We start from the raw sequence: 14,209 nt of genomic DNA on the forward strand, positions 1-14,209 counted from the left end.
GAATGGGACAAGGCCAGTTTTCTACCAGGTTCTCAGGTGATGCTGAAACTTCCAATACTGGGACATGCTTTGAGAAGTATGGCTCTAGGCATGCATCTGGGCAACCTGTAGGATTTAGGAAGATTTCTGAGATTTGAGAATGTTTGAGAAGAACCTCTGATTCACTTCAGGGAGCATGACAGGGAGAAATAAATGCAAACTGTAATCTGAAGACCTAAATGTTAGTCCCAGATTGGACATGTTCTTGGAAGTCCCTTGACCTCTGAGCTTTATTTTCTTTATATGAAAATGAAGCTAATTATAATAACCACCCCATGGCACTGTCATCAGGATCAAAGGAGGTATTTTTATAAGCTCTTAAATGTAATGTAAATGTAAGCTGCTGCTAACTCAGACCATGGAGCAGCAAAAGCTTCTTAAAGAACAAATCTTCCAAGTCAGAGGATTTGGGGAAGGATTTCATATTGCTTTCTTAGTGGTGGGTTCTGTTCTGGGATACTTTCCTTTCCTTTATTTATTGCCATTTGGGGAAATTACTGTACTGCTGAAAAAGCTTTTTGGGAAAAAAAAAGATAATATGTGTTATTTTCAAGGACTGTTGCTGATCTAATTTTTGTTTTGTTTTTGTTTTTGATGTATCTGAGTATTAGGTGGCAGTGATTTGCTCATTATGGTCATATCTGTTCCTGATGTGGTGATATTAGCACTGCTAAACTATGCTCCATAGCATTCTGTCAGCATATTTATACCATAGTGGAACCACTTGGTAGTACCATTGGTTGGCTGTGTGAGCTTCCCAGCATTCCATCTTCCACTCTCAGAAGTCTCATTGTTATGCTATCCTCTTAGGAATGCATTGGCCTGGACGGCCTAACTATTATCTTTTTGTGCCCACAGATTTCTGCAAAGTATCTTTGTTGGAGTGTTTTGTTGTCTCTGAATGGACAGGAAATCTTATCCAAATTCCAGGGCTTTCATTCACTGTGTGGTGTAGAGAAAAACATACAGGCTTTACATCTAGAAACACCTGGCTCTTGTCTAGCCTCCATTGCTTATTACACTGCTTCTACAACTTGGCTTCACATTGATTTGAAGGAGGAATTTGAAAATAATATTCACGCTAGGCTTTACCCAAGAGATTGTGATTGAATTGGCTTGGAGTGGCCTGGACATCTGGACTTTTAAAAACTCCCCAGGTGATTCTACTAGTTTGAGACCCACCAACAGTGTGATGAGTTTACTTAATGCTTCTAAGCCTCATGTTTCTTATATGTAAAATGGATATAGTAACTTCTCTCCTATAGTGGTGCTGTGAGAATCATCAATAATGTGAGATGCCTATGTGGGATGATTTCAGGTGAGCTGGAATGGCCCCTACTTCTAAAACCCCAGTCTACTTCTGACATACTGACTCTTTTATTACCACTGTCACACTCCATCCTCACAACTTCCCCATTTGATCTGACTCATCACCACCCCCTCTAGGGAATATCTTTTGACTTTGTGGAGGGACATCTGCCAGCCAGTGATCTTCTAATCTGCCCCTGTTGATCCAGCACAGCTCACACACTCAGCAAACAGTATTTGAAAGACAAAGAAAATATAGCCATTGCACTAGGGTCAGGAGCTGCCCCATTGATGCACTAGAGATTCCAGGCCCCAGTTGCTGTCCTGCATCTTCCCAGTGTGGCTTCTCTTTTTGCTTACTTCCTTTACTGATGATCCTGCTCACCATTGCCTCCAATGCATGGCCTAGTCTCCCATTATTTAGCCTTCCAACCTTCAGATATAGTTTAAGCCCTGTCCCTCTCATGAAGTCTACATTTATCCTTCAGTATGAGATATGCTATACTTCTAGGGAATGTCTGGCACCCACTTTGGGGTGCTAAGACCTGCCAAATATTTATTTATTCACTCCCCCAACTCCTCTGCTCAACTAAAAGCTTCAGGAGATCAAGGCCTATATATTTCTTACCTCTCTATCTCCCCAGCATCTAGAACTATTAGTACATATCTGGGTACTCAGGGTATGTTGTTTGAGTCAGGGAAAGAAGGCTCCTTTAGGGGCTGGGGATGTGGCTCAAGCGGTAGCGCGCTCGCCTGGCATGCGTGCGGCCCGGGTTCGATCCTCAGCACCACATACAAACAAAGATGTTGTGTCTGCCGAAAACTAAAAAAATAAATATTAAAATTCTCTCTCTCTAAAAAAAAAAGAAGGCTCCTTTATGTACTTATAGTGTGTCCCTTCAATTAAAAACCCAATGATATGAACAAACAGAAATCTTAAGTTCTTTGACTTAGGTGCTAGGTTCCTGTTTTTCAACATTCCTCATGGTACCTGGCACAACACTGGGCCAAGAGTAAGTGCTCAGTGAGCACTTTTTGTCTTGTTCAGTCATAAAGATAGATGTATATGCAAAAGATCTGAAGCAATGACCTAAAATGGGGTGTTTATCATAATGGTCTGAACAAAGCATGGGTGAGGGGCTTGACTTTACTGATTTGGGTAGTGGCCTCTAAGGGGGGATATTCATAGCCCAAGGAGATCCCTTGGGTCCAAGAAGAAAATGTTGGATCTTCTATCTTTATTTTTAAATTTTAAAATAATTATTAGGTTTTATTAAGTTCTACCATGTATGTGGCCATAGACCCTTCATTTGGTCTTGATGACATGCATGGCAGAGGCACTATTACAGTCACTGGTTTGTGACTGCATTTGACATATTGAAAATAATCATGAGACACTTGCATATACCTACAGATTTGTGAATTTTTTAATGTAGTTTAGTTTAAGCATCACAACAAGGACCAGTAGTTTAAAATATTTTTTGCAGAGAAACATGAACTGAAGCTACTACTACTAATATAAGCATAAGCATGGAATGGAAATAAAATGGCAGAAGTGACCCTTCTCTCACACTAGTATGCCATCTTGGTTAGCCAGATGACAAGGGAAAACAATAGTGGTCTAACCAGATATGAAAAGGGTATCTCAAAATTTTTGAAAAAGTCAAAAAGACTATAAGAAATATGGATTTACATGCACTGTCATTATATTAGCCCAATTCTATGAGGATAATATGTTTTAAATAATAAGCATAATATTTGAAGGGTTAATTTATGACTTTTTGAAAATATTTTTATATTATCTCTTAAAAGTTCTGTATTTATTTAAAGATTCCTAATATTTTAGCCTGTACCTATATAGAAATTAAAACAAGCATCCACATATTGTTGAATATGCTGAAAAATATTTTGCTGTCAGGAGTGCACAGCCACTACATTAGAGAGTCATGCAAATAATGAGAGAGTAGGTTGTTTTTGATGAGCCAATTAGCATCATCATGTCACACTAATGTCACGTTTCTGGTTGACCCAAGGGCCATCTTAGGAATGTGTGTTATTAGTCACCATGGTAATGGCACAGCTGGGAGTAAGGTGGGTCATCAAAAATCCATCATCACTATTGAATTAGAAATTAACTCAGATCATGTGTCCTTCTGAGCTCAGGACATCTTTTGCTTGTAGAAAAAGGCACCACTTAAATGTAGCAGATTTTTGAAAGTAGGTATCATGGGCATTGCAAGAGCATATGGGAATGTTCATGTTTTGAAGTACACAATATAACCTTAGGTATTTACTCTTTGTCAAACATTTTGTTACTTATATTAACCTCACAATAACCCTGTGAGGCAGGGAACATCCTTCATGTATTGTAAGGAAAGAGAAATCAAAGAGCTTCAGTGACTTCCCTGAGTTCACATATTTAATAAGTGCAAATTTAGACAATAGGTATTGGTCAGTATTTTGCTGTTAATTTCTGAAGGCAAATAATACATATGCATTACATCAAGTCACCTATAATTTGAAGGTATTTACAGTTTCCAGGTATGGGAGATAAGGCAATAGTGGACTCTGCCAGAAAGAAAGCGAAGTGTTCACTTTTCAGACCTGGGGTTGAAATATTCATTTTATCTCTGTAGTAAGTAGGTGGTGAAAGGCAAGCCAATTTTGGTTGTGCTTATTGACATTGTATCATTTTATGACATTTCTCAAGTGAAAGTGTTGCATTTTTATATGAACAGGCGGTCTCTCCGTGGAGCTTTGCCAACAGTTTTTCTGAAGGTGTTCTGCAGAGGATCAGATATCGACCTAAAATACAATAAATGTGCATTTCTCTATGTTAACAGGACCATTGCCAATTATTTGGTGTGGAGAATGGTTTATTCCAGAATTCCAAACCTGAGCAGGCGCTTTCAATATAGATGGCTGGAATTCTCACGGGTACGTTTAAGAAGATTGTAATGTTACAGCACTGGATAACTTTACATGCCAGAACAGTCTGTATATTAACTGGTCCAATAAAAACTGCCTTTAGGGATGGGATAGGAGGAAGTTTTGCAGCCCAAGGTCTTTTCTTGCTTGATTTCTTTTTGTTCAGGTACAATTTAAATACAGTAAGAGTACATTCAAGCTCTAATTTGATGGGGCTATATAAAGATATTTAAGGTAATACTTACGGCCGTGGTCACATTGTTTTTCAACTCTCCCCTCTTATTAACTTATTTCCATTTTTCCCCAGGGTTTTTAACTGCGTCACTATAATTATAGTTTTAACATTTTTTAGTGCTATGTTTGAAACTATCTTTTAAAAGTAGTTTTTATTTAATTTTTCACTGACATATAATGTGTATGTTTATGGGGATAGGGAGGACTGATGAAAGTGGAGATACTGATTGGAGGGTACGGAGTTTCATTGTGATTGATTGCACTGTAACTGTCTTTTATTTTTAGTATCCTGAATATTCACATATGTATGACATAGGCATTAGATGGTAAAGTTTCATTTTTAATTTAGTGACAGAGTTTTTGTCTTTAACTTGACTTAGATCTTTAATCTTGAATCTATCCTAATTCTGCTAGGCCCACTCCATGAGGCCCACTCCATATATTTTTTTCCGTGTCCTTTGAGACCTTGCTCAAGTGCCTGAATTGATTTCCCTCTCCCCACTCACCTGAATTTTGAGTCTTTGCTTCTTGCCCATCCCCGATGCCTCCTAATTACACAGATGTTTTTATGGTCTGTTTCTGAGGTTTATTTATGAGTATTCTGCCACCACTAGAGGACTTAAAGATTTTGTGACTTCTAAAAATATTTTATTTTTCTATCAATTCAAAGCTAAGTGAAAGCAAATTTTATAAGCTCTGATTTCATTTAACAGACATTTTGTTTATTAGAGAAACTAGTGAGCATAGAAATTCTTAGTGGGCCACTGTAGGTACATTTTGACCCTTTAAAGTGACTAGAATACAAAGTCATTTTGTAGAGTATAGCATAAAACAACTATATATATATATATATATATATATATATATATATATATATATATATATTTATGTTACATCAAATGGTTCAGATCCAAAACAAGTAGATTTTTAAAAATATTTATTTTTTAGTTGTAGTTGGACACAATACCTTTATTTTATTTGTTTATTTTTATGTGGTGCTGAGGATCGAACTCAGCTCTACCGCTGAGCCACAATCCAGCCCCAAAACAAGTAGAATTTTTTTTGATGTGAGTGTATTTTTAAGTCTTATGGATCACATAAAAGATGATAACCAGCTGCTTTCCACCTCCACTGTGAAGAGAATGAGAGAGGGAGGGAGGGAGGGAGAGAGAGAGAGAGAGAAAGAGAAAGTAGTGTGTGAAAATTTGAGGTTAGGTATGAGGGGATGTTTCTTGAGTGTGAAGTGCTAAATATAATTTTGAATTGCCAAAGAAGGTTGTAGGAACTCTTTCTCTAGAGGTTTTAAAAATAGATTCATACCTTACCTCTGAGAGGGGTCATGTTACCAGAAGCAGAGGAAGAACAGATGAACTGAAGCATTAATCTCTTTTCCCTGCTTCAACAACCTGGTTCTTACTTTGTACAAGGAATGATTCTGGCCACCATTCACCATTCTCAAAGCCTCCCTTCCCCCCTCCACTGCCTTCCTGCATGCCCAACCTCCAGGGACAACTTAAACTATATTTATTTCTCTGCCTTTATTCCCAAGAATAAACCTTTAAGCTCTCCAAGTCCTGCTTTCGAAGTTCCTTACTTGTTTGTAAATGTTTTCTTATGATGGTATAATTGAGACTGAAGGGAGAAGCATTTACATCTGTATTTTATTTGTTTACCAGTGTGTTCTCTGCTATGACACAATGTAAATATGCTCCCTGGGTTGTTCATGGTGGGTCATGTTATCCTACTGTTAGTATATTTTTAGTTATATTCCCCAGAGCAAGGAAACTCTCACTGGCAGGAACTTTGATCTAGACCTTTTCTGATGGAACTTCAAATCTTAATAGATATTAAGTACTATCTGAACACTTGAACATCCCTTTGGATCCCTACTGACTAAAGAAAAGTTGTACCATTGTTTAGATCCTTTGCTTAATGAAGAAAAGTGGGAGAAAAGACAAGTTACATTATATTTCATTATCAAAACATTTTTATTTAATTCTAAAAAAAACAGGAACAAGCAGAATTATTTTTCTTCATCTGAGTTTGCCTTTGCTTCTACTATCTTACATGTATATGGGCTTGGGTGTGTAATGTTTTAAAAATTGTTTTCTTCAGCTGGTTGATTTTTTTAGAAATAGTTTTTATCCAATGAAGATTAAACTGGATTGATTATCTCCCACAGGTGATCCAGGGGACCACAACTTTGCTGCCTCAATGGGACAAATGTGTAAACTTTATTGAAAGTGCCCTTCCTTATGTTGTTGGAAAAATGTTTGTGGATGTGCACTTCCAGGAAGATAAGAAGGAGATGGTAAGTGGAGCTCCTCAGCTGGTAAAACAGTGGCAATTTAGCCAGATGTAATAAGGATATAATCAGCAGGCCACTGCCAGTCTTCCAGGTAGAGATCTGTAGGTGTTCTCTTTGGATTCTTTCCATTTCTCAGTGAAACATGAGGAAAGATCAAATGAGAGTAAGATGGGTAAGCAGATATTGAAGGTTGGAAGAAAGAGGAGAAGGTGCTAATTAGTTGTCCAGAGGAGTGGGAGAGTGACTTAACTGAAGAAATATAGTATGGCTACTTGGAAATAGTCAGGGTCTAGGTCTAGGGGAGATTCCAGGTCACAAATTTAAAGAGAGATTTGTCACCATGGCAATGTAGTTTTTCTCCATCTATTTCAGCTGCATTGAAAAAGAAGGTGTATTTTTTTCTTCCAGCTTTATTGAGGTACATTTAACATATCAAAATTATATATACTCAAGGTATATAGTATGATGATTTGATATACTAATATCTTGTGAAATGTGTCAATCAAATCAACACATCCATCACCATGTCATTTTGTGTTTGTGTGTGGTGAGGAAATTTAAGGTCTACTCTCTTAGCAAATTTTAATTATACAATACATTATTTTTAACTATAAATACCATGCTGAACATTAGATCTCCAAGACTTATTCCTCTTATAACTGAAAGTTTGTATTCTTTGACCAGCATCTTCCCATTATTCCACTCTTAGCCCCTGACAATTACTGTTCTATTCCCTGCTTCTATGAATTCAACATTTTTAAAGATTCCATATGTAAATGAGATTATATTGTACTTGTGTTTCTGTATCTGGCTTGTTTCACTTAGTGTGATGTCCTCCAGGTTTATCTACAATGTTGCAGAAGGCAGAATTTCCTTGTATTTTGTGGCTGATTAATATTCCACTTTATCTGTGTTTCTTTATTCATTCATCCATTGATGGACATTTAGGTGGATTCTATGTCTTGGCTATTAGGAATAGTGCCACTAGGAAAATGGGAGTGCAGGTATCTTTTCAAGATACTAATTTTGTTTCCCTTGGAATGACTGGGTTGTACATGAATCCTTTTTTTTTCTTTCTTTTTTCTTTTTAGGATTTCTCATACGTTTTTCATGATGGTTATACCAATCTATATTCCCACTGTGTACAAAGGTTTCCTTTTTCCACATTCTTGTATCTCTTGACAAGAGCCATCCTAACAGATGAAAGGTGATCTCATTGTGCTTTCGATTTGCATTTCTCTGGTGATTAGTGATGTTGAATGCATTTTCATACACCTTCTGGTAATCTGTATATCTTTGGGAAAATATCTACTCAAGTATTTTGCCCATTTTAAAATTAGATTATTATTATTTTTTGCTATTATGAGGGCAGTTTTTGAATTTTCAATTTGAATTGAGCCAGGTTTTTGTGTGCATTTTGATGAATTGTGTTTTACAGATATCAGGAAGCAAAACATCTAGGTATGATTAACTAACAGAAATCCACATAATTGTTGGCTATGGTAGCCCACACTTATAATCCCAGCCATTAGGGATGCTGAGGCAGGAGTGCAGCAAGTTTGAGGCTAGCTTCAGCAGCTTAGCAAGATCCTGTCTCAAAAAAGGGGAATGGAAGAAGGGGGGGCAGGGAGTCTGGGGTATAGTGGTAGAGTGCTTGCCTATTGTATTTGAGAATCTGGGTTGAACTTCCATTACTAAAAAAAGTCCATGTAATCAGTCAGATACAAATATATAAGCATCTTTAATTTAAGGGTAAAGACATAAAGTCTATTTAGTCATGATTGTTCAAATGGTTTATATTATGTAGTGATAAACATTAATACCAAAATGTTGGAATATGTATGGATACATAACACATAGCTATGTATTCTGTGCTGAAGTTTGCTTTGGAATACCATAAGTCTAATTACATTTTCCTACATTAATTTGTTTTTGTTGTCTTTGGATACTTTAGAGAATTTTTGTGAAGTTTGAGACTTTATATTTGAAATAGAAAGTCCTCTTGCCAATAATTCCACTGAGGAATTAATGTCTTATTTTAAAATATTCTATATTCTCCTTATGTGTTTTCTTTTGCTCCTTGGTTGGAGTAAATGAGTGGAAAACTTATCAGATTATCACAGTGATAACTTTATAAGTTCTGGGAAGGATATAAAAATAATTAAGGGATAATGGATATATATGTATATATATATGAAGATTTTTTGGCAGTGTAAAAATTTTAAGTAATATGAAAAGTATGTGGATTAAATTTGTTTTCTCCGTTTGGGTGATAAAGACCCATTTTCATATGTCATTAGCATTCTAAAATGAAGTTGATTTTGGCAATTATTTCCCTTATTTTGATGTACATGGGGGGCACTATGTTATGTATGCAGATATTCATCTCTTTTACATAAAATTATTTGCCTCCCTTATGCCAAAGCTATTTGCTTCAGGGAATACTTAAGTTGGAAACTTATAAGAGAAAGATCTGGCTTTTTATAGCCTTGTTACAGGGCTCCCATCCAAGAACCACCTGGAACCACTGATTTACTTGAAAAGCATTCCGTATTATTAGCTACAGTCCAAAGAAAAAGACAAACAGAAAGTCCCCAGTGGGGCAAATTCCAGAGACTTTAACTCAGAGGAAAGGCTGCCATTATTTATTTATCAAAAAAGTTTGTTAAGCAAATGAATATGGTCAGAAGGTTAAACTTTAGGTACTTTTTAAACTTTAATATGTACACGGATCACAGGATCTTCTTGTTAAAAGTACAAAATCTCATTGCATTTTAACAAGGGTCTTTTAAACTTGGGTTTAGAGTATGGCCCAAGAATTTGGTTAACCAGCTACCAGATGCTGCTGCTGCTGTCGTTCCAGGGAACACACTTTGAGTAACAAGGCTTTCTCCTCTTTCATGTGTTTGTAAAGAGTTACTACCAAAAGCACAAACCCGGTGATTCATGGGAGCAGGCCAGATCAGCAGACATTGATAGCAATACTTCATTTACCAAAATCTATTGCATTAGTGTAATAATTGCTTCAATGTTCAGATCATTGAATTTTTTTTTTTTTTTTTTTTTTTTTTGTGATTCAGATTGGTTTAAATGGACAGTGCCAAACCCTACTTGAGGGCCTCCATACTTGTGCCCCTTACACTGGACTATTTTGCTTTGAAAACAGACACCTAGGTTTTTCTAAGGAATTCATGCTCCTCTTCAGTGTCTCTGATTCTAGACTCTCTTGACTGCAGGGTTGGCCTAATTGCTTCTGGTTGGCACCCTTTATTATTGATGGTGGATGGGAGAGAGGAATTCATTTCCAGATTTTCTTGGTAGAGGGAGAGCACCCCCATCCCCACCTTAGGTATCTGACTCTTACTGACTTACTTACCTACCTACTTACCTACCTACCTACCTACCTACCTACCAGGGTTACCTTCTTTTTTCACTGGGAAAAAACATACTTCCACATTATTCTTTCCTTATGACTTTCTATGTACAAGTACGCATTCACCATACAGGTATGCCGGTACACCCTTCTACTCATTCACTTACGTGACTACAGGAGTTTTGCAAATTTAATTAGAAATGAGAAGAATAGCATGTATTATAGGAGAGTCATTCAACAGAAATTTAGTCACCTAAAGAGATCAGATGGAATAGTCTGCTTTTCAGATAGTAGAATAGATGTTGGCTATAAGCCTTGCTTGTCACAGGCCAGTGGAGTGAGTATAGGGAGATATAGAATTTTTTGGAGAGTGGTTGTGTTAGTTTTATGTCACTGTAATACAATACCTGAGATAAATAATTTAGAAGAAAGATTTATTTTATTTCATAGTTTCAGACTATAGTTTGTTGGCCCATTTATTTTGGACCCATGATGAGGAGCTAATCATGGTGGAGGCATAATATAGAGCAAAAATACTTACCTCATGGCATCAGGGAAGCATAGAGAGAGGGGAAAGGTTCAGGTCTCAGTATATTCTTCAGGGATACATCCCCAATGACCTACTTGCCCCAAGTTTCCATCATCTCCCCACAGCACCATTGGCTGGGGGTCAAGCCTTCAAAATATGAGCTTTTGGGAGGCATTGAAGATCCAAAGCATAGTAGTGGATGTCTTTGTGGTGTCCAGTAGGACTACAATATGAGCCATGTATGTAACTTTAAATTTTCTAGTAGCCACATTAAAAAAGTAAAAGGAAATAGTTGAAATTAATTTTAACAATGTTTTGTTTAGTCTATCAAAAACAATTGTTATTTCAGTACATAATTAATATAAAATTACAAATACAATAATTTATATGCTTTATTTCAGTCTAAGTCTGAAACTCCATGTGTATTTTATATTTATAGCACATCTCTGTTTGGACTAGTGACATTTCAATTGTTCAATTGCCACATATTGCTAAGTGGCTATCATAATGGAAATTGTTGATCTAAAGAATCCAAGAAGGATCCCTTGATCTCAGCATGACAGGGTTTGGTCTCTATGTGAGAGGTTGTTAATAGCCAGGAGTGGGAGGGTGGCATTGTTGGTCAGTAGCCAAGTGGATTTCTAGGAGAACTATAAGATCAGTGACAAGGACTCAACACTAGGATTCATGGCCTGGGAACAAGGGTGGGAATTGGAGTCAAAGTGCTGCTTTATCAGAATACTTCAGGTTTTCTGGGATAGCAGCTTCTCTACTCTGAGCAAATACTTTGGGGCCTTAGTTCTCATTGGCTCAGAGACTATGTGGGGTTGAATGTATAAATTAAAGATATCCAGTGACCTGGAGGTGCAAAGGACTTGACCAAGCCAAAGCCAGGGGTCCAAGCTCAACTCTACTCACGGTTAGTGAGTAGCATTAAATACCATTCAGGAGTAAAGCTGACTGAGTATAGAAAAAAGCCAGGGTAAGTGTAATGATAAATGGAATTTTCCTTGACCTTGGTGGCTGGGATATATTGGTGGGGATCAGGTGTGCAGGTACTATCCAGGATTCACCAAGACTAGTCTCTGGCTAACTATTTTCATTCAGGAATGCAGGCCTGGAGTACTTTGTTTCAATTTTTATTTTTCATTTTTGAGAGAAACCAGAAATCTGGATTTTTTTGGTGAAATCTCCCACATTGTGAATACTCTGGAGTTCAAAATAACTTTGTCCTGTGAATATCATTTGTGACTTTTATATTATCATTCTCCCCATCTCCCTCTCTATCCCTCTATCTCTAATCTCCAGAACTAAAAATCATACCCTTGTCTGTCAAAAGACTTCTTTAATTTTTAAATTTTATTTAAATGATGATCATATATCATATTAGGTAAGCATTGAACAAATTACTTTTATGGAAAGTTATATACAGGATAGAAAGTGGGACTTCCCCAGAGAATTAATGATATACTGTCACCATAAATAGAGATGATGCTCTCATCCTACTGTGACAAGTCCTAATCTATATGCTCATAACCTAAATGGTGAGAGAGGATTAGGTATATCTAGGGGAGGGTATTTAATGTTATTACTTGCTGTTCTTCTCTTCCATTTAATTTTATTATCAATTATAATTTATATCTATAATATATAAGTAAGTGTCACAGATAGATATTCATGTCCATGAAGGGCAGGTAAAGATTCCAATGAAAGCTAGGGAGAGAAGGGTTTGTCATCTGGGTCTAGTGGCACTGTAATGATCAGGATAATGATTTAAAAATCTAGTGATGAAGCTTTTTAACCAAGAGTAAGGGAGGAGAAGGAGACAAAGGGGAAGAACTGGGGAATAAAGTTGACCAAATTATGCCATGTGTGTATGAATATATCACAATGCATTCCAATTTTATCCATAACTATAATGTACCAATTAAAAAATAAGTAAGTTGGGGCTGGGGTTGTGGCTCAGTGGTAGAGCGCTTGCCTAGCATGTGTGAGGCCCTGGGTTCAATCCTCAGCACCACATAAAAATAAATAAATAAAGATATTGTGTCCAACTAAAAAATAAATATTTAAAAAAATAAGTAAGTAAATAGAAGGAAGACCAATACAGTATAGCAAGGGAATCAGAGGGAAGAAGGGAAGGAGGGAAGAAAACTATGTTATATGCATTTATGAATATATCAAAATGAACCCTACTCTTTTGTATAATTACAATGCACTAAAATTTTAAAAAATCTAGTGATGATAATAGTGTTGGGTAGTTGTACTGAGGTGTAACTAGGTTTCCAGAAAATTTTTAATGTGTTTTCAATATGAAAACTCATTTAATCTTCACATTGGCCTCATAATTACTATTAGTGTGTCCATTTTCTAGATGACAAAATTGAGAGTTCACCAAAATCCGTGAGGTCATGTAGCTTACAAATAGCTTAGAGATTCAAGTGAAGATTTTTCTAGCCCAAATCTATGTTCCATTCTGTGTTACCTGGACTTATAAAGAGAAAAGGTTTATTTTGGTTCATGCTTTTAGAGATTCCAGTCCATGTTCAGTTGGCCCTGATACTTTTAAGCATGTAGCCCGACCAAATGTCATGGCAGGAGTGTTGCAATGCTTATCTCATGGCCAGAAAATAAAAGAGAGGAAGAAGAAGGGATGGGGGTGTCCTGACCCCTTCAAGGGCATGCCCCTAATGACCTAAAGATCTCCTACTAAGTCCCACATCCTACCACCTGTCAATAGCAATAGCAACACCTTGAGGAACAAATCTACCACATGGACCTTTGACCTGAACTACAACATATTCCTTTGCTGCTCTTGAATCATTACCAATTTTATGACTGGAATGAGGAGACTAGAGACTTCTCAGTGGCTCTTCCTATAATTAATTCATCCTTGTTAGGGTATTATTCTAATAGTAACATCTTATAAAAATAAAAGGCTCACATTTCCTATTTTTTTAGAATTGTAGAGATAGGATACAGCTGGAATAGGTTTAGTTTCTAGAATGTCCATATTTTAAAGATAAATATAGTGAAAACTTAAGTTTAAATCCAACCAGTTGTCATTGCATTCTTGTATTTATATACCTGTCAGAAGAAAGGGAAACAAGAAAGAAGCTGATTATTAGAGATTTGATCTAAGAATGACTTTTTAGGATATCTTTGATTCAGGCTACACACTAAGCTCAATTTTCAGTAATTTCTACTTACATCAGTCTAAGGAGTGACCATCAATATTTCAAATGGTGGCCCACATCTATGGAATATTTCTTCAAACAGTTTTTTTCATTGTTGTTTACCATTCTCTAGTTACTAAGGCAGAAATGTGAGCATATACATCAAAGACCAATTTTTCTTTTGTGTTGATGCTGAAAAGGTCTTTTTGCTTTAACTATAGCTTCTAGAAAATTCAGTGAAGTTGAAATTCCCATCTGAAAATTTCAGCTGAGCTAAGTTCTTCTGTATTTAAAAAATCTTGTTTTATTTCTTT

The 14,209-nt window shown here is 36.5% G+C and overlaps 1 protein-coding gene across 2 annotated transcripts in view; it reads left to right on the top strand.

Moving 5' to 3' along the window:
- Window positions 1-14,209, top strand: part of Phex (phosphate regulating endopeptidase X-linked) — a 190,344-nt gene that overhangs the window by 67,297 nt on the left and 108,838 nt on the right. For both annotated transcript variants that reach the window (XM_027927395.2, XM_027927396.2), the window contains exons 10-11: window positions 4,191-4,284; window positions 6,692-6,820. In XM_027927395.2, coding sequence (XP_027783196.1) covers window positions 4,191-4,284; window positions 6,692-6,820 — 223 coding nt within the window. The remainder of the gene's footprint in view (window positions 1-4,190; window positions 4,285-6,691; window positions 6,821-14,209) is intronic.

Source organism: Marmota flaviventris, chromosome X (genome assembly GCF_047511675.1).
Source record: "Marmota flaviventris isolate mMarFla1 chromosome X, mMarFla1.hap1, whole genome shotgun sequence".
In the NCBI taxonomy this organism is placed as follows: domain Eukaryota; kingdom Metazoa; phylum Chordata; class Mammalia; order Rodentia; family Sciuridae; genus Marmota; species Marmota flaviventris.